Consider the following 20,470-nt stretch of genomic DNA (forward strand, 5'->3'; position numbering starts at 1 on the left):
ACCCGGAAATCTAAAACTGCTCTGGAATTAGAAGCCACTTTTTAAAATATAACAGAAAATGATGGAATGGCTCCTTTGGACTGGATCAACACCGAAGGCATCCGGGAGAGGACGTCTGAGATGATCTGAGAGATGAGAAATAGCCAGCAAGACCCAGAGTAGCATGTTCCCAGCCAAAGACACAAGACACACAGGGCCCCGAGAGGGACCAGAGGGGAAGGAGACAGGGGTGCTCAAGCAGAGCCAGGGAGAGCAATGGTTGAGGGGAACGGAGGTCACCGGGTAAAAAGAAGGCAGATGGCCCGACCCAGGTAGGTAGGTCAAGAGGAACAAGATGTGACCTGTTTTCTAAGAGCACCCTAGCTCCTGGGGGGACAGGACCAGAGTGGGGCCATGAGAGCAAAGGACAATGGTCACTGCAGAGTGACCACTTCAGGTGGTGCAACCTGGAAGCTCTAGGAGCCCCCGGGGGCTGTAAGAAGAGAAGAGGAGGGCTCTCCCGCACGGGGCAGGGAAGGCCTGAGCAGAGTGAGCCTCCCGCCCTGGCTGATGATCCCAAAGCCACAACAAGGCCATGGGACCTTGCAGGCGCCAAGCGCCCAGGGAAGGAAGGGCCTCGTTGGTGGCAGAGCCTCGCCTCGGTTCCACCACATCCTAAACTGACTACCTGTGAAATGTTGTCATTCAGAGCCTCAGTGTCCTCATCTGCAAAGGGGGAATGCCCCCCCCCACCTCCTAAGGGGACTGGAAGAAAATGCAACAAGACTCCCAGTACAAACTATCCGTGTGCATTATTTCTACAGGAAAAGCCCAAGGTAGAAGGAATCATAGAATCTCATCCAACATCCCATTTTAGAGAAGAGTGTGGGGCGTAAGTTAAGCCTCTGACTTGGGCTCAGGTCATGATCTTGCGGTCTGTGAGTTCGAGCCCCGTGTTGGGCTCTGTGCTGATAGCTCAGAGCCTGAAGCCTGCTTCAGATTGTCTTTGTCTGTCTCTCTCTCTCCCTCCCTCTCCCTCTCTCTCTCTCTCTCTCCCCCCCTCCCCCGCTCAGGCTCTATCTCTCAAAAATAAACAAACATTAAAAAATGTTAAATAAATAAAGATAAGAACGTGAAGGGACAAAGACTGCAAGTGTGCAGGTGAGGAGCAGAGGGAGAACAAAGACACCCCCCACCCTGCCCCACCCCACCCCCACCCATTCTCTGGGCTTTCTTTCCACATTCCATTCTGACCACAAGGGGACTGGGAGGAGCTCCCTCGGCAGCAACTGTCTCAAAACACCTCCTCAGGAAAGCTCTTTCCCTGCTCAAACTCCGCCATAGTTCTCCTTACCATTACAGGTGCTGCTAGCCTGGGGGAGGGGGGCCCAGGGTGAGGCAGGGGGGTGGTGATGAAGGCCCCGCAGACTAGGCCCAACCTCCTGAGATCCTGGGTGTGCTCCACCCCCCAGGCACAGACCACCCTCCCAGAAGCCTGGCCTTCTCAGCACAGGCACCCCCCCCAGTCCCTGAACCATGCTGGTGCCCCCCCCCCCATCTGTCAGGCCAGGCCCCAACAAAGGACAGCTTTCACTTCTGGAGTCACTCTCTGACCCTCATTTTTGCCCCAAATGACAGGGATATCTTAGAAAACTCCTCAGAAAGCTTTGATGTTTCAGATGCCTCTAGGGAACTACTTCCTCTAATGCTGTCTAGCTGGATTCTAGAAAGATCTCGAATCTTCCTGGCAGTCTGCAATAACTTTCTCTCCAGCCTTTCTCACCTCCCCTATGACCCTCAGCTCAGAGCAGACAGTGACTTGCTGAAGGAGTACCACCACCTTGGTACAAACATTAAGTTTGTAGATGAGCATTTTCATCAACCGGAAGATGTGGAAAACACTGCAGTAGCTCATTCCTAAAAACACCCTAAAGGCAAAAGTGAGGAACTACTTCCTCCTGGGAAGCCTCCTACAATCTCACACAGACCAAAAGAAAAGTGCCAATCTCACAATTAGAAGCAGGAATCTGAATTAAACCCGTGTTTGCTCTCATTTGCTCAAGTTTGTCCGAAATACAAAGGCTGGCCCCAGCATTCCAGAAAGTCCTGTTTCCTCTTTATCTCTACCAAGACCACCGTTTTTCAAGAAGAGGGCCAGCTTTGTTCCACTTCTGTGATTCCAAGGAGGCTTGTTTATTAGAATCAGAAACCCAGCAGCGGCCGGACACTCCCACTACTTCCAGAACATGCTTTATTTAAACTCTGAATTCCTGAAAGTCACCCTGCAGAGAGACAGCCAGCCCCTCCTCCCTCAGTCACGACACATGCGTCAAATTTACTGTCGTGACAGGTCAGTTTACCTGCACAGGCACACACAGGAAAGGAAAGCAAAGGAGGGAATTTCTCTACAAATGAGGTCCATCAATCAAAGGCTCCTCGTCTCAGAATCGGAGGAGTGTCAGGGCCTCGGATGCGAGAGCCACACTTCACTGCACCACAACAACTAGAAAAAGAAATTCCAATTTCCTCCTCTGCTCTGGAAGAGAGAATACAAGATTTTTACTCACCTTTGGAGCGAGTAGAGATATCCATGCCCTCTACCGCCTCCTGTTCTGTTTTTATTTCCTCTTCAGCCAAGCTGAAACAGAGCAAATTATGGTCACGTTTAGGTAGACTGAGAACTTGCCCCGTGGGGACAGCTATTTAGAAGTTCTAACAACAAACCCACATTTAAGCCAGTCCCCCACCCTTCTGCAGGGCTGGGGGTGGGGGGTGGGGAAGAAACCCACGTTGGATTTTCAAACAAAGTGTTAAGACTCCTAAAGGGGTTTTTCTAACCACTGGGTTGTTCTTTTTTTAAGTCAAATTACTATCCCAGTTGTCATGCTGTGGGGGGAGGGGGCGTGCAAAAAAAAGCATTTTTTTAGACACACAATTACAATCTGCCCCCGTGAGCCAATGAGAGCCCAGCCGGCGAGTAAACACGTTTCTTGTTAACACTGGGTTCAGGTTAGAGATGGTTCACAGGGTACCCTGAGTTCTGATCGTGGAATTCTGCAGGGCAGGGAGAGCCTTGCACAGACCTCTCGGCTAAATCTTAGCATTCCTTGATGAGGCGGGAACATGAAAAAATACATATATGTTACATTGCAAAGTGAACAAATATGCCCAGGTTAGCAGCAGAAGGCCCAGTCTGCAAGCATTCAAACCAAGAGAACTCATCCCACGAATCAGGCTTGGGGTGTCCACCCCCCCCATGTTTCCCCAGAGAAGGCATTCAGCACTCCTGAGCTGTGACTAATTATCCCCCACCACAAAAGTGGAATGAGGAAGGATTATTTAAGAGACAGACTGAGAGTTGGGGGTTGGAGGGGGAGGGGAGCAGGCCCCTTGGCTGGGAAGGTCTACCAGAATCTTCTCTCTCTCTCCGGCTGGAACTCCTGTTGAATAGAGTGAGACCATTTCATGTGCTCCGCCGCCCCCCCCCCCCCCGCACACCTCCCAGGCAAGCCGGGAGAGTTGTGCTTTCATAGGTGCAAAATGTTTGAGGTGCTGGGACTTGCCAAGCATTCAGGGTGACCCCGAAATGATAAGAATATGAGCAAGCACTCCAGCTGCAATTCCATCAGTCTGTGGTTCACCAGGAAGAAATGGGTGCATCACCCATGATACGGCTGGAATTTTCCATTTGGAAGACGCAAAGCCAGGACTGGAGGGAGGGCTAAGTGAGAGAGGAAGGATTAGAATGTCCCTTCTGTGTTCCATGGTCTGAGCCTGTGACAAGACAAAAGAGTCCAAAAAGGCCTGGAACGTCAGGGTCAACAGAGATGGTGTTAGGCGAGGGCCATCATAAGGGAAGGAGATTCACGATAAGAACCAGACAGAAAGAATTTATGGCTCAGAGGAAAATGAGAAGAACTTGCACACCTCAACCTTAACTAGTCCCCACAGAGAGAATAAAGGTAGTTTAAAACTGGTTGGAATAGTAACACATTTTGCTCTCTGATATGCAACCCTATTAACAACTGCATCTGTAGAGAAAGCCTGCGACACAAATCCCCAAAGAAACGACGGACATGTTGTCACAAATGGTTTCCCATCAGGAACGGACTCTTAAATGTAAACACTGCCCTAACATGCAGTATTTATTACAAGGTGATCTGCGGAAGGGGATCGTAAGGAGGATACTTCTTTAGCCCAACTTCAGAGACAAACACTCTCACTCGGGGAAACATCCTCCCTACAACACACACACATTGTCCCAATGGGTACTAATGGTTTCTTGCCTGGGGTGACTGGAAATACATTTCCATAAAAAACCCCAAGCAGCTCTTCAGAGACGGGTTGGATGATCAACCTGAAAGGAACAAACAGCAACCTTGATCTTCCTAGCAACTAGAATTCTGTTTCCCTCTCTAGCATGAAGTATGTGAAATCCTAAACTTCCTGCCCCCGATTCCCCATGTTGAGTGACAGAGAAAACGCTCATCTGGGATGCAACCAAAACGTCCAGGGAGAAAACGATTATGCAAAACAGAGCCCCCAAAACCCACTTGAAGGAGTTCTGCGGTGATGAAAACATTCAAAGGTGTATTGATCATGGAGGAGGGACTGTATTCAAGAGAACAATTATTTTGGCTTAGAGGCACACAGCCCTTCAGGCAGGGGTGCTGCAGAGAAGCTAGGAAAATGCAAACTAGTTAGGTGGTGGCTATTTGCTGCTACAGAAATGGGGGGGGAGGGTTGAAGCGGTTTTATCTTTCCAAGTCCTCCAAGTAGGCAGCATAATCACCCCACTTTACCAACAGCACCACCAGCTTCACCCAGGAATTTCAAGCATGATTTCAGAAACCCATCTTTTTTGCAGATCGGCAAGCCATCCTTTCAAAGGGAGCCCCTGCACGCACCCACGCGCGCGCACGCACACACACACGCACACACAATAACTTGCATTTGACTAAAGGAAATTGCAGTGTCTATGCATTAAAAGGGAAAAAACTTCATTTATAAGCGCAAAGACCAGAATGCAAAATGAGTCATTTTGAATAGCCACATCTAAAGGGACTTCCTTTTTCTACCCCACTGATCTCAGGGTTTTTGGTTGTTGTTTTTTTTTTTTTGTTTTGCTTTGTTTTGTTTTTTGATTTTTTTTTCTTTTTGGTTCAGTGTTAAGCACTAGTATGTTGTTAGGGAGAAAATTATGAATCTTATACCAAAAGCTCTGTACCTGGTATGAATGCCCCCACAGATCGTGGTCAATTTAGGTTAAAAACTGTTCAGTCATTTGGAGGAGAAAAAAAAAAAGTCAAATAATTCTTAAAAAGAGAAGCCAGCTGCACCTGGAGGAAAGATTTTTAACTCCTGTCATAACACATTCAAGTTGTAGAATAAATACAGCATCTTTTCTATCTGCTAGCTTCCAGCAACCCCGATTAGTTAAATCAAAAACAATGGAACAAACCCTTGTTTCAAACTGACATTACTTTTTTTTTAAGGTCCACTTGGGAGGCTGGGGGCCAGCTAAAGAAAAGGGTAAAAATTAGCTGAAAACCCCAACTACAGCCTTTCACCCCAAAAGGAAAATACATCACCAACTAGCTGTATACAATATATGCTCCCACCGCCAGCACCTTCTTGCACTCACATTTACCCTAAGTCATTTGCCTGTGGATTTCACAAACTGATACATTTCAGGTAATTAAAGAAGAAATAGCAGCAGCGTCTGCAAATGCAACCAAGACTTTCCCATCCGGTCCCAGAAAGAATAAAAGATCTTCTCCCCCCAGTGCCTGAGCAAGAAAACCCAGGCTTCCTTCTTAACCTGCATGCACTGAAAAAGAGCAATTAAAAGTTGAAGATGAAGCGCTGAACCTCCAGAATGTTTTAAGCCTTCTGATTATTAATTCTGAGGACTCAAGGCTGGTCCGTAATTCCCAGGAATGCCATCCCCTCCACACTTCCAAAAGAGAGAGAAAGAGAAAACATCTAGTTTTGACAGAAGAGGAGAAAAAAGAAAATGCCTGGATACACAATACCCAGATCTCTCTTTCCCCCAAGTGCCCCTACTATTTGACTTTTAACCAAGAATATCTAACCCATCTAGAATATATAACCAGCATGCACAAGACTCTGGTTCAACAGATGAGGATCGTCGCACGGCAATTCAAGGATCATGCATCATTCGAAAGGACTTTTCCTGTAGGTTTTTACTTTCATTCAAAATCCCAAACTGGTCCAGGCTGTAAGAAAAATTTAATCCCCAAGACACAACATCTTCCTCTTCTAGATCACAAAATAGTGAGCATCAAAATAAGAAAACCATGCTTCCCTAAATCTGCAATTAATTTTTTTTTTAAAAATTGGGGGGGGAGGGAATGGTTAGCAGAGGAGCTTTATATAAGCACTCACCTAAAACAGGCAGACTCATCGGTAGCTAAGCTATTTATGCAGGATTCTTAAAATGGCGTCTGGCAACACTGCCTCATTCCTGTATTGAAGCTAAAATGGTAGCAGTTTGTTCAATAGCTGTAGCTCTTGTTTAAGCAGCCCTGCTAGTTTTAAAGCCACCTTCCTAAATATCAGAACTAGGAGAAGCTCAACCAAAGGACACCAACAAACCAACGTTTAGAAGCTTAAAAAAAAAAATCTGCAATGACAGGGGGAGTTTGTGAAGTCACAGGTTTCTGAGGAAAACCCTTTCCTTTTAGATCCTGAGCCTCCAAACAGGAGGCTGGGAGGAGAGGCCCCCTGGCCCTCAAATTAGGTGGGTGGGAGGTTGGGAATTACCTGGGGTGGCGTAAACTGCGGACAGACAGGTGTCTGTCCACATGCAAAAATGTTTAAAGGGGGAGCCAAGCTGGGGAGGGGGAGGAAGACCATGCCCCCTTCTTGATAGGTTAGAAACCAGCTTCGCACCCATTCCAGAAAGGAGCTAGGTAAAATGAAAGTGTTTCAAGGACAGCAGCAGTCATCTGCAAAGCCAGAGCTGAAGGGCCGCACCCCTGTCTGAGGCCAAGGTAAAATCAAAAGGCTGTTTAAGAAGCCTGAAAACGGCCACCAAAGACCCAGCCAGCCCTCCGACAGTTCACCTCCAGGAAAGACAAGCCGGGTCTGCAGAGAAACGACAGTGAAACCAGTCCCTGAGCCAGTGCCCGGGGTACTCACACATCGGGTTTCTGTCCACCCCCAACAGAGCCCCGAAATTTAACAATGGGGCTTGCAAACACCCGCTTTCGGAGGCCGAACGAGCAGCCTCGTGGTGGAGAATGTAATTTACTGTTGCAGGTCTGCGAATTGGCCTTGCCATTCTGGTGCTGAGCGGGGAGGTTCAAGGTGACTGCTTTTTAGCTCCAGGGGAGAAAGGAGGGCACAGTGCCCATGGCTGTGCTGGGGCAAGGACGGGGTGGTTGGCTCCTCGCCGGGCCGGTAGGTAGGTAATCTTGATGAGGAGGGACAGCCTGGCGGCCAGGCTGAGCTGCAGTGCTGACATAGCTCCCGCCCGCTTGTTTATCTGGAAGGAGAGTGGGGGGTGGGGGGAAGGGCAGCCCAGCCTTAGCAACCTGGAGCCAAGGGTGAATCCTCACTTGTTTTGCATTTAAGAACGAGGAGAGAGAGGACTTCTAAACGGATGCCCTTTCTAAATCTCTGCTGCCCGGTGGCTGGCGAAGAAGACACTTTTGCATGTATCTTTCTTTTCAGGGTCAAGCAGACAGAGGCACAGCCAGACCCAAGGCCTCTCAGCTGACAAATGTTGCTTCTGCCACAGGAGAGAGGAGGGGGAAAGAAGGCCAAAGAAACAAAGAGATCACACATTTTGAAGTGGTCGGACTTTTTAAAAACCCACCTTTGCCTCAAGGGTTTTCTGGGTTCCTGTCATCCTGGACCCCTTTTCTCTCCTGCCCCCCCCCCGCCCCCTCCTATTTAAGACCTGAAGAAGTTTCCCCACTGTTCTCCCAGGGCAAGAAAAAAGGGGGAATGTTTTGTTTAAAAGAAAAGGGGTTACAAGAAAGAAAGGAGAGAAAGAAAAAGCCATTGTTTTCATCCCTAATTTATAATCCAAGAGGCCCCATTGTTTCTTTCTTTCTGACTCAAATCTTTGAGCTGTTAATTACAAAAGTAACTGGACTGGGTTCCAACAGGCTAACTATGTTCATGCACAGCAATTAGAAAAACTCTGTAGAAAGTTTACTGAGTGATTATATATAATTAATTCCTAGTTACAGACGGAAGACTGACCATTTTCTGGAGCTAATAAAAGCACTTGCTCCCCCTCCCCCACGTGAACGCCACTTAATTTCCCAAAGCAGAAAGTGAATCCGTCCTGGAGGGTCTTGAAGAAAGAAAAGAGAGAGAGAGAAGAATCAAAAGCTCCAGTGTGTCTGTGTTTGTTCCTCGCAGCTGTGCGTCCTCTTTGGGGCTGAGGAGGCAGAAGGAAAAAGGAGAAGAGCCCAAGTTCCGAACCTCCCTCTGAAATGTATAACCGTGGCAGAAAGAGCACTCTACCTTGATGTGAAAAAGAAAAAGGGAGGGGGAGGGAATGCCCCAGGAATGGAATGTAGGAGACACTCTTCAGCTTGGCGGGATCAGCTTCTCCTAAGAGGAACAAAGATGGCAGAAACTTCCAGAAGGCCCGTTCTCAGTCTGGCCACTCCGATTGTCAATCTGTAACCTTCCCTCCAAGTCTATTGGTTCAAAGCTGGAGAGAGGAGCCCCATTGGGCTGGCTGCTCTGTGAGCTGGCACTGCTGTCCCCACCTAGTCCTGCTCCAATGCAGACATTTCTCCCCCCCCCCCCCCTTAGTGGACCTAGAAAATAAGCTACTTTGGAAGCAATTAACTTTTTACAGACTCATGCTTGGTGGTGGCCACAGTACCAGAGGAAAAGTGGCCAGCTTGGTCCAGGGCTGGGAACTTGCTGGGGCTGCACACTGGAAAACAGACCTTGGCGCTTTTAGAGGATAAATGCCTTGCCCTTAGTTACACACCATTATGCAGACGTTGAAGGCACCAAACCAGAAGTCTTGTGATTAGATACTGCTTCCCAGGAGGCCACAAGAACCTCAATATGTAATTTCCATTTACAGCCAGGAGATAAGAACAAAGAAAAAGAGCTAAGGGTCTGGACTTCTTCGTGCGGGGTGGTAACACTGTTCGGTCCTAGGCACATAACATCATTAACTGCCTGCACTTCTTAACTCTAAAAGCTGGCCTCACGCAGACTTTCCTTAACTTAGAAATCGGTACATATCTTGTTATTCAATGAGCCGTTTTCCAACTGATGCTCAAAGGTGAGTGGCAGGACGCCTAACTTAAAGGAAAAAAAAAAAAGATCACTGATTCCATCAAGTTGGCATAACTGAACAACTGAATGTGTTCCCAGCATTTAGGGTCAGGCTAGATTGGTCTTCAGGCTGGAAATCTGCGTAGAGAACTTCTGGGTAAATTCTGAGGCTAACACTAAACAAGAGTCTTACTTTTCTCACCCTGAAGTTCTCGCTGCAGCATTGAGAGAGATCAGGGGAAGTGTAAAAAGTGAGAGATAAATCCTAAGTAAAGCCAAGCGTGCATACAGATGTGTGGGGTCAGGCTTGGGAAAAGGCCAAATCTGTTGTGCAGTGTAAGTACTGAATCAAACCAAGTTTGGTGGTGGGTGGGATTTTACACTACAAGCCAGTCTCCTAAAACTGCGGTACTGACCCCCCCACCCCACCCCCACACACCACCAACACCTCCACCTCCACCTCCACCAGGCTGCTGCCTCACCAGTTTAAGGCTCTGCGCCTCTAAGCACTTTGGTTACATTTCACAAGCAGATCGCCTACCCAGAGTTCTAGCCAATATCCAAACAATCCCAACTCAAGGTCTCCCCCCCAAGTCACAATGAACTGAACGTTTCTCCCCTGTCGGAGGGTAAACAGGAAGTGTGATCTTGAATCCTAGCAGCAGGTTATCAGGAAAAACAGTGGCTTCAAACAGTCCCCTAAAATCAAGACACTATTAAAAAGCCCTTCTTTGGTTCCTGCTAATGAAAAGTCGCCCAATTCCTGTAGCCAAGCCCCTCTGTTACAAACAGACCCCAAACGGCCGCCAAACTCTTTATACATGGTCACAGAGGAAATGGATTTGCTCTACTTACCCAACAAATGTTCAAGCAACCGTCTCATTTTTCCACAGTTAAGAAGAGAGAACAGGCTGGCAGATTTGGGACTTGATCAAAAAGGAAGTTTTTTTTTTTTTTAAAAAGCTACATGGGATTATTAAAAACACGCACACAACAACAACACAACCCAACAACTGAATATGGAATGCTGTCATGAGCCACAGACATGATTTTATTTCCTCTGCCCTCCATCACAGGGGAGGGCAGAGGAGGATACAATGTAAGAGAGGGACAGGAAAATGAAAACAAGGATAAAAGATACATTAGTTCATTGAAAATCATGCAAGAGTAGAAAGCTAAGGGAATCAAAACGAGTCCTCACAGATTTATTGCAGGGTGTTGTCCAACCTCCCTCCCCTCTCTACACCCCCCCTCCATCCCCATCCCTACTCCAAAAACTTCCTCCAAAGCCTAGAAAACACTTTCAGAAACATTTGCTGGCTGTAGGCTGGCTTGCAGAAGAACACTCTGTATCAACAGAAGTCAGGAAAAAAGGCTGAACAATGTAGTTTCAAGTGAAAAACCCTGTAGGGAGAGAAAAGGCCATGTAGACACACCACCACCCACCTAGGCCCCAGGAGCTAGGAGCGCTCCTTAGCACTGCGCTGCTCAGGGCTTGGTTCTTTCTAAAACACACGTCCTCTCTTGTCAGAACTTACTCGAGCCTTCCCAGAACCTCTTTGGAGAGGTAAACTTGCCTGCTTTGCTGTCTGCCATGAGCTCTCCTTGGAGAGGAGCCTGCTTGCTTATCTTCCATTTTCTTCCCCCAGCAGGCATGTGACACAAGAGAAGACAATAGTGCGGGGGGGGGGGGGAGAACTGCTCAGAGAGAGAGAGAGAGAGAGAGAAAGAGAGAGAGAGAGAGAGAGGAGGAAAAGAAAAAAAAAAAGCTTCTTTTTTGGCATTCCAGGATCTAGCTTCAAACTATTCCAGAAACACCATGCCCTGGTGGAAGAAAAGGTGTGCCAGGCCTTTGCCAGTTTGCAAAATCGAGCCATGGCTAATGGCTACTTAGCCATGTGACCCAAGAAAGCAAAAAAATTCTCTCTAAACAGTTCCAAGTTAACCTAAGTGCTGTGGGGGTGAGTGTGGCACGGCCAGCCACAGAGAAATCACACTGCTCGCCCACAATTCGGATGTCTCAGAGGGAGGGGGAGAAAAGATGGTTAAAAAGTCCAGCTTACCTCTGTGGATGCATTGTTAACACTGTGTAATGTCAATACTTATAAAACATGGAGGACAGGCTCCTAGTTCTCACAGAAAAAGGGTTTGGCACTTCGGCTTGATGATCTGGCCGCCTAATAAAAGCTCATCCCCGATTGGCTGCCCCGGCGAAGCGGAGTGTAAGGCCGCCCGGGATTGGCTGAAACACTTCCTGAGCGATTATCTTTGTGAGGCTCTGGTGAGCAAGAGCCATCCTGTGCATAGAAAAAGACAGGCTAAGCTAGGCCTTTTGCAGCAAGAAAAACTTGGGAAAGGGGCCCCCAGACGCCCTTCTCCCACACCCTGGCCAGATTTCCCGGCACGGGCAAACCAGTGCGGCCAGCCTGACCTGCTCCAGCAAAGCCTGAGGCCCGGCTGCCCCCGGGCAAGGGAGTTTTGGGGGCGAGCTGAAAGGGCTCACCCTCACCTGCCCCCACAGAAACGGCTCTTGGCTAGGAGGGAGCCTGGCCCTTTTCTGGAACAGTCCAGCAGAATGGTTCTCTCCCCTCCCCCCGCGTCCCCCCCCCCGGGGAGGAGGGGGGTGGGAAAGCAGAGCCGAGGAGTGGGGAGCCCCAGGAAAACAGCCAAGGGGGCAAGCAAAAGGGGTTGGAGGAAGGCCTCTGAGAGGCTGCGGAGGTGGGGGGAGGGGGGGACAGGACAGGCGAGCCCCCCACCCCCAGGAAATCGCTGAGGGGCAGCCCTGGCTCCTCGGGGGACAGGCGGTTCGGGCTGCTGAGCAGAGGAGGGGCACAGAATGGTCAGCTTTGCAGAGTCATTGTCAGAATGCGTCCTGGGAAAGCAGGCCAGAGAGCCATTTCCCCGGCGCGAGAATCTAACTCCTCACCCCCCTCGGCCAGGACGCAAAGGAAAACCAAAATGGGTTCCCGCGTCCCTGCCAGGATGCCAACGGGGCCCCCCCTCTCTGTCCTTACCCTAAGAAAAGCCAAATGCGCTCCTAGCAGGCCACATGCCTAGATCTACAAACTTCCCTTCCCCTCCCGGCCCCCTCCCCCACGACTGAGGCCTGCTAAACCTGTCAGTTAAACAAAAATCTGACTTCCGTATTAGTCTGCAATGCCTTCAGCTTCCTGCCTATTAACCCTCTCTCGGACTCTGGGCCTGGCTGGGAAAAACTAGGCCCTGAGATCGCAGAAAAGGCCTGTGGAAAAATACCAGCTGCAGCTCTCCAGGCAGATGCAGAAAGAGAGAGAGAGAGGGTGAGCCGCTGTCTCTCGCCTTTGCTTCCCAAGGAGGCGTGTACCTTCTGAATCCAGGGCACAGGCAATGCCTCTCGGTCTGAGAAGCCATTTAAATCCAGAGGGAGAAAGAAAGATGTCAAGCCCAGCAAGGGAACAAGAAACCCCATTATTAGCCAGGCCTACACCCACAGCTCAGCCCTTCCTGCTACAATCCTCCCTGTATGTGTGTTTGGGGAACCAGGCCCTCGGTGGGCAGACGAATCCCATGAGCTTTATAAGGATTCTTGCTTAAATTTATTTCCACGGAGAACGGCTTCTTTTCGTCCCCTAAGGCAGATGGAACAGCTATTTCACACACAGCGCTGCTCCTGGCAGTCCCCACCCCCATCTCTGGCACTGCTCCCCAGTAAAATATTAACTAGTTTTTTTCGGAGCTACTTGTAATTCCATCCATTTCAATAGTATTAGGAGGTCTTTTGCCCGTTTCCTCCCCAAAGCTGCCTTTGTCGTCGGTCTGTACCCTGAGAAAGAAAAGGCAAATGCAAAAAGATCCTAAAATGTCCACGCTTGCTTGGGGTTTTGTTTTTTTTTTCTCAAAGACAAGGTGCTTCATTAACAAGATTTTTTTTAAAAAAAAAAAAAACAGCAAGCTGGAACAACGGAAGCTAAATAAACACCATCCTTTAGAGGCTGGCGAGAGCTTCAAGAGGGGGGATGCAGGCATCCGCCGGGAGGTGAAATGAGGGCCCAATAAAGTCTCCCCTCGCCTCCTAAAATTAGGACTCGGTGGGCTTTCCTGTCCCACGCCGTCCGTTCCCACAAAGAAAACGGAGAGCCGATGGCCCGCTCTGCCTGCCCCCGCCCCCCCACATGGACCACAGATGCCCACCTCGCGCACATCTCGGCTTCCTGGCTGGGAATCTTCTATCACGCAGGAACAAGCCAGGAATCCAAACACGCTGTCCTGCGGGGGCAGGGCCCAGGCTTTATGGAAAGGGAGGAGGTTTTCTGGCGGTTGTGTATGAGGCCGAAGAGGCCAAGATGCAGGGAGGGACACCACGACAAGGGTCCAGCACTCAGGACAAGCCTGGGCCTCGCTGGGAGGGAGGAGCTCGCTCCTCCTGCGTACAGGGAGACCAAGCCGGGGACAAGCGGTGGAGGCCAGGGCTCCTCAGACCGTGCTGTGCCTCCGGGCCGCACGGGCATCGGCCCTCTGCCACCATCCCGTAGGGAACATGGTCTGCTTCTGCAGGTGCTGTTTGGGGGGGGGGGGGGGGACAGGTCTGTCCGTGGTGGATCTCATGTGCCACTAGCTTCACGACCCAATGAGGAAATGAAATATGCCACTGGTGCGCGTGGTGGATTTTAACCCGGGATTAAAGCTTGTTGCATAAGCAGCTGCGGCTTCCTCCCCGCCACCCCCCCATCACTTGATCACTTGAAATGTTTTCTGGGGCAAAGAGCAGGAAGCCGCCGACTTCTTCTGGCAGCTCTGCTCCGTTTGAGGAATGCTGTTGGTAGGTCCGAGGTTATCAGAAAGACAGCGATTTGGCTGGGGACAGAGACAAAGGTATGGGGACAGATGGAAGCCCGGGAGGGACAGGGCTTGCAGAGGAAGCCCCGGGCAGGCCCACTAAGGGCCAGTTCTGGAGTTGATGGAATGTGGCTGAGAAGCAGGAAATAAAGAAACCGGGTGTTGCCAGCCTCACTCTAGGGTTGGATCGGCGGCCCTTCTCAGACGCCCCCCCCCAACAGAGCTGCCCCCACAGCTACGGCTGTTCACCCTGGGCCTGGCTCGGTGCTAAATCAGCGCTTTGCCCTGACTGACTCTGTGAGGTAGGGAGCATTGTTAGAGATTTGGAACCGAGCCCAGAGACATGAAGTGAGCTGCACAAGGTCACACAGCCGGCGAGTGCCAGAGAGCAGACTTCCAACCCCATTATGACTCCACAACCCTAAATGCTGTACCTTCACCTGCCTCTAGAGAAAGGAACAAAAGAGAAACCGAACCGAGCAGGACAGAAACCTGGCTAACATCCACCAAGAGCAACTGCCTGATCGGTGTTTTCTTTTAGGAGATCGACTCTGTTGAGACGTTTTAAGTACTGGGTGACAGAGGTGTTAGACCTTTAGCTCAGACTCATGTAAGGCCCAGAGAAAGCTCCTATCTCCCTGCAGAGCTCCACCAAGATGTTAAGGGGAACACTCTGCCATCTAAAATTAGGTTTTTATATTCCTTGAAATCAGCGGTTCTCAGTGAGGGGTGGTTTTGCCCACCCCCCACCACCAGCAGGGGATACGTGGCAATGTCTGGAGACTTCTGGGTTGTCACATTCGGGGGGAGAGGTCCTAGAGGCATCCAGTGGGCACAGCAGAGACCAGAGCCATTGCTAAACGTCCCCCAACAAGGATTGATGCTAAATCCACCGCACCCACAGTGCCGAGGTTAGGGAGCCGTGGGCTTGAATGAAAAGAGGGGCGTCTGGGTGGCTCAGTCGGTTAAGCGTCTGACTTCGACTCAGGTCATGATCTCGCAGTTCATGAGTTCGAGCCCCACGTCCGGCTCTGTGCTGACCGCTCAGAGCCTGGAGCCTGCTTCACATTCCGTGTCTCTGTCTCTCTCTACCCCTTCCCTACTTGTGCTCGCTCTCTCTCTCTCTCTCTCTCAAAATAAACGTTAAATAAAAAAGAAAAGGAAGGAAAAAATCCAACCGCCATGGTGCTGGATGGGAAAGCCAGCACAGGCGGAAACAAGCAGGTTCTGAGGTGATATTAATAAGCGATGGACTAATAAAAACAGATTAAAACATGTCTCTTTAACATTCCCCGGGGATGGAGAGGCTCAGAGAGCAGAACCAGAAGCCAGAAGCCAGGCAGAGTGTCGGGGTGATAAAGCCGGCCTCAAAGGAGAGGAAGGGCTGACCCGGCCCCCTTCCCCAGGCACCTCGCCGCCCAGGCCCGGCCCCGTGGAAACGGCCCTCCACTCCCGCTGGCCGCCAGCCAGGCCAGCAGCAGCACTGGCCAGCTGCATCCCGAGATAGCCCGTCCGCGGACGAGGGAAAGACGTGTACTTGGGAGTTATCTGCCTCATGCGAGCAGCAGGCCAGCCCCATCCGTTATGGGAGGCGGGCGGGACTGAGGCTGGAAAGTGTTTTAAATATCTTGTTTTGTTTTGTTCCTCTTTGGCCAATTGGAACGGAGGCCAAGTTCAGGCAGGGTGACAGAAGGGCTCACCTTCAGAGCCTGGAGTCACGTTACAGCCACAAAGAGGTAATTAGGAATTGTCCCTACCTTGGAGAAGAAGTGGAAGGTCTTTTTTTTTTTTTTTTTTTTTACTTCTTTCTAGGAGAGACTGGCAGGATTTAAAAAACTGGAGGGAGGAGGGATGGGGCGCCTGGGTGGCTTAGTCGGTTAAGCGTCCAACTTTCGCTTAGGTCATGATCTCGCGGTTCGTGGGTTCAAGCCCCGCGTCGGGCTCTGTGCTGACTGCCAGCTCAGAGCCTGGAGCCTGTTTCAGTCTGTGACTCCCTCTCTCTCTGACCCTCCCCTGCTCACGCTGTCTCTCTCTCTCTCTCCTAGAAATAAATAAAAAAAATTAAAAAAAAAAAAACTGGAGGGAGGAGGGAAAGTCAGGTGGAAGGGGGGGTGCGATGCGGGGGAGGGTGGTGCATGGCCAGGCAGATGGCCTCCGTGTAGGTAGCGGAGACTTAAGGGATGCGGGAAGAAAATTAAAATCAGAAGGAAGATTCAGGACCTCCCCTCACCTGCTCTTTTCACTTGCTAGCAGTTACCATTATGGAAAGAAGAACATGTATTTATCTGTTTGTTTCTTTCTCCCACTGGAGCAGTGGCAATGTCAGGGGACATTTTAGGTTGTCTCATCTGGAGGAAGGGGTGGGGGTGGGGGCTACTGAGATCCATAGGGTACTGAGATCCAGAGGGCTGCTGAACACAGGGCAGCCACCCCACACACACACACACCGCAGGGAACTAGCCGGCCCCAAGCATCGCTAGCGCCGAGGCTGAGAAAGCCCCCCCTAAGCTGAGAGCTTCACCAAGGCAGAGGCTTGTCCCAATTCTTCACCGCGGTGTCCTCAGTCGAACGCTGTGCGTCACAGCTCAAGTAATTAAACACCACCGCCCACTAGGACAGGTGCTCGAGTCTCCTACCTGAGCCTCCTGTATCTGCCCTTGGCACATGCTTGTGGGGAGAAGGGAGTTTGGGGAGAAACTGGGGATTTACACACACACACACACACACACACACACACACACACACAGAGGCTGCAATCCTTTGAAAAGAAGTCAGACCTCTGCCCAACTCTGCTCAAAAACCAGCAACAGATCCCACCGCATTCAGAGGAAAAGCCCACATGCTAAAAATGGCCCACTGAACCAGTGCCCTGACTCCGTGTCCTTTCCGGCTCCGGGGGCTCACTCAGCCCCAACCACCCAGATCCTCCATCTGTTCATCCCACCGCCCAAACTTACCCTCCCGCCTCCGGGCCACTCCCCTTGATCTCCCACTGCCCCTCCCCCCAGCCCATCTCCCAGGTCCCCAAACCACCCCCAAACACCAAACACAAGTCCTTTTCCCTCCTCAGTGTATCAGCCTTCCTGCCTTCTCTTCTGCATCCCGCCCTCCTCCCTGCTCTCTCCCAGAGGCCTCCTCATCGGATCCCTGGCTCCATGGCCAGCCCTCTCCTTACCCTTTAACCTTTTGCTTTCTTTCCACATCAAGAGACAGAACTGTGCAGTGACTGAGAGCGTGGCTGCTGGCATCAGACTGTCTGACGTCTGGGTGTGAATCCAGCTGTCCCACTGGCCTGGGCGGCTAGGCTGGGCAGCCTTGCTTGAGGTATGAAATTCTTTGTGACTTGATTTCCTCATCTGTACAATGGGAGCAATAGTAATACCAATAATAATACCCACCCAGAAATTCACTGACCCAGTGCTGTCAAGCACTAGTAGTCACACAAGACATAGTGAGCACTCATGTGGTTGCTGTTAGGATCTCCCTCTGCTTACTCTTAAAAGGCAATTTCTGGGGGCGCCTGGGTGGCTTAGTCGGTTAAGCATCCGACTTTCGCTTAGGTCATGATCTCGCGGTTCATGGGTTCGAGCCCCGCGTCGGGCTCTGTGCTGACTGCCAGCTCAGAGCCTGGAGCCTGTTTCAGTCTGTGACTCCCTCTCTCTCTGACCCTCCCCTGCTCACGCTGTCTCTCTCTCTCTCTCTCTCTCTCCTAGAAAAAAAAAAAAAAAAAAAGGCAATTTCTGGATGCTTCCAAGACATTTCTATTCCTTTTGTCAACATCAAGCGTTCCCAAGGAGCATAAGGATAAATCCTGATAGCTGGCATGTTCTAAGCATTGTCAGGTACTGTTCAAATCAATTTACATAAAAACTAACCAATCACCCTCACAAAGCTGTGTGCAATGGACACCTTATAACCATCAACCCATTTCTCAGATGAGGAAGCTGAGGAAGTATTAATAGCCTCCTTCTACTAAGAAAACTTCCTCCAAAAAAAAAAAAGAAAGAAAGAAAACTTCTCCTTCCAGCCCCTTCTGCCTGCTACTCACTTTTCCTCAATGCCTTTCAATTATTGACCCAGAAATCGCCATGCCATCCATCAGGGACTGATGAAGTAAACACGGTCCTGCCATACGAACAGAAGATTCTAGAACTGTGGGCCAAGACTCCAGGAGCTCTACATAGCATACAAAACAATCTCTAAGACCTATAGTTGAGTTGAAAATCAAAACAAGAAACAGTATGTGAAATATGTCATTTTTTTAAAAAATAGGCAAATCCATGTGTCTTTTTCTTTTCTTTTTTTAATGTTTATTTTTGAGAGAGAGAGAGAGAGAGCAAGAGAGCATGAGCCAGGAAGGGGCAGAGAGAGAGGAGAACACAGAATCTAAAACAGGCTCCAGGCTCTGAGCTGTCAGTACAGAGCCCGACGCGAGGCTCGAACCCACAAACCGTGAGATCATGACGTGAGGTGAAGTCGGATGCTTAACCGACTGAGCCACCCAGGCGCCCCCTCTGTGTCTTTTTCTTAACAGGTTTGGTTAAGAAAACCTTTCTTAACTGAGTCCTGACTCAGTTAGTAAAGCGTGCGACTCTTGATCTCGGGGTTGTATCTTGGAGCCCCACGTTGGGTATAGAGATGACATAAAAATCTATTTTTTAAAAAAACAACAACATGTTTGCTTATTATGTACTCAATTGCTTGGAGGCATCCTTAAGAAATTGCTAACACTTTGCATCCAAAGGATCCTGGGTGGCAGAAACGGGAAGGAGATTTTTTTACCGCTGTCTCTTGAATTTCAACCACGTGAATGTATTATTTCTTCCACAATAAATTAGTAAATGTAATACAGTATTAGGAAAATTGTGGAAGACTATGAAATGGGCAAAAAAAAAAAAAAAAGATTAATGGGTAGCCCGTTCAGTGCATTGGGTTACCTGCACTTTTGTTTTTGCGCTTTTCACAGCTCAGCCACGTGTAGAAAGCTAATAGTAATGCAAGAGATTCTGGCCATAGACATGCAAATGAAGTCCCTGGAATGCGATGGATTATTGCCTCGTGGATTTGGGGGAGTGTTGCTAGTTTTTGCATCTATTCATAAATGCACGTCAGCATTTCTTGAATGAGCCCTGCTTCATCTTTGAATCAGTCATACGATCATCGTACGTGTGTCCTCATTAATGAGTTACATAAAATACAGGAAACGGGTTCATTTTGTATTTGTATGTAGCTGGTTAAAATAAATTATTTTAAAGCATAATTTCCTTGAAAAGAAAAACAAGTCCTCATTCACTTCCAAGAACGAACTTCAACAGGCTGCTGAGTCTTGGGTCCACCGTTCATTGACCTCACGCTAACATCTGACGCCGAACATCTGAGAGTTTCCAAATGTCTTCCCTGCCCAGCGACTGCTGCTCTACCAGCTGGAGTTCCTCTCCCCCCCAGACTCTGTTCCTTCCTGGCTATCAGGCTCTTCATCTGGCCCAGCCTGTTGGGGGCGGGCGAGGAGTCCATTCCAAGCTTCCTCCCGAAGGAACTCAGCAAGTTATTTCAACCTTTTTGTGCCTCAGTTTCCAAGTCTATAAAACGGGATTATAGTCCTCATATCAGAGACATTGTGAGGATCATTTAACACAGACACAGAGTACGTGCTCAAGAAATCTTAGCTGATTTTTCTTTCCTTGAAGCCATTTCATCCACTACAACAGCAGATTCCAAATCTAACCCAGGTCTCACCTCTCTCCCCTGAGCCCCACACCTGTATATCTAACTCCCGGACAGAAATTTTCTTGCTGTTCACCCAGGCAGTCTACAAATAGGTTGGAGCGCTTCCTCTACCTCTAAGCACCAGATTGTCTGTTGCTCCTGTTTTCAAGGACTGAACAGAGGAGGTGATGAACAATGAAATAAATACATGAGTAAGAGTAAAAGTAGCAAATAGAGACCAATGCTATGTTATGAAGAAAAATGGGGGGGGGTTATAGAGAAGTGTCAGGATGGGGGTATCTGCTTTAGACTAGTAGGAAGGGCTCCAATGAGGCTGTGACATTTGAGCTGAATGAAGGAGATTAAGAACCTTCCTGGTGGTGGTAATAGCACGTACAAAGGCCCTGAGGCAAGCCTGAGCTTGGTAACTTTTCTGAGGAACAAAAAAAAGCCAAATGTGGCCGCTATGAAATGAGGTGCAAAGGAATTGAGCATGGAAGGGAAAGCAAGGCCATGGTCACTATTTTGTGTGCAACCTTCCATTACTCAGACTGAAAATACTCCAGAATATTCTTTACCTTTCCATACACCTGCCAAACGAAACATTTCAAAACAGATGTTGGCCACGATCACTTTTCCTGATGTTTTCAAAAAACCTTCAGCAATTCTCCACTGACTGGTGCAACCCAGA

General features: G+C 49.4%; 1 protein-coding gene across 15 annotated transcripts in view; it reads right to left on the reverse strand.

Moving 5' to 3' along the window:
• Positions 1 to 20,470, reverse strand: part of ZMYND8 (zinc finger MYND-type containing 8) — a 133,699-nt gene that overhangs the window by 108,630 nt on the left and 4,599 nt on the right. For 5 of the 15 annotated variants that reach the window (XM_039249406.1, XM_039249410.1, XM_039249414.1 and 2 more), the window contains one exon: positions 2,547 to 2,617. The exons of 1 other annotated variant lie outside the window; for it this stretch is intronic. In XM_039249406.1, coding sequence (XP_039105337.1) covers positions 2,547 to 2,617 — 71 coding nt within the window. 9 more of the 15 variants (XM_039249415.1, XM_039249417.1, XM_039249407.1 and 6 more) reach the window with 6 other exon arrangements.

The sequence above is a fragment of the Hyaena hyaena genome, unplaced genomic scaffold (assembly GCF_003009895.1).
Source record: "Hyaena hyaena isolate Hyena2069 unplaced genomic scaffold, ASM300989v1 scaffold_335, whole genome shotgun sequence".
Classification (NCBI taxonomy): domain Eukaryota; kingdom Metazoa; phylum Chordata; class Mammalia; order Carnivora; family Hyaenidae; genus Hyaena; species Hyaena hyaena.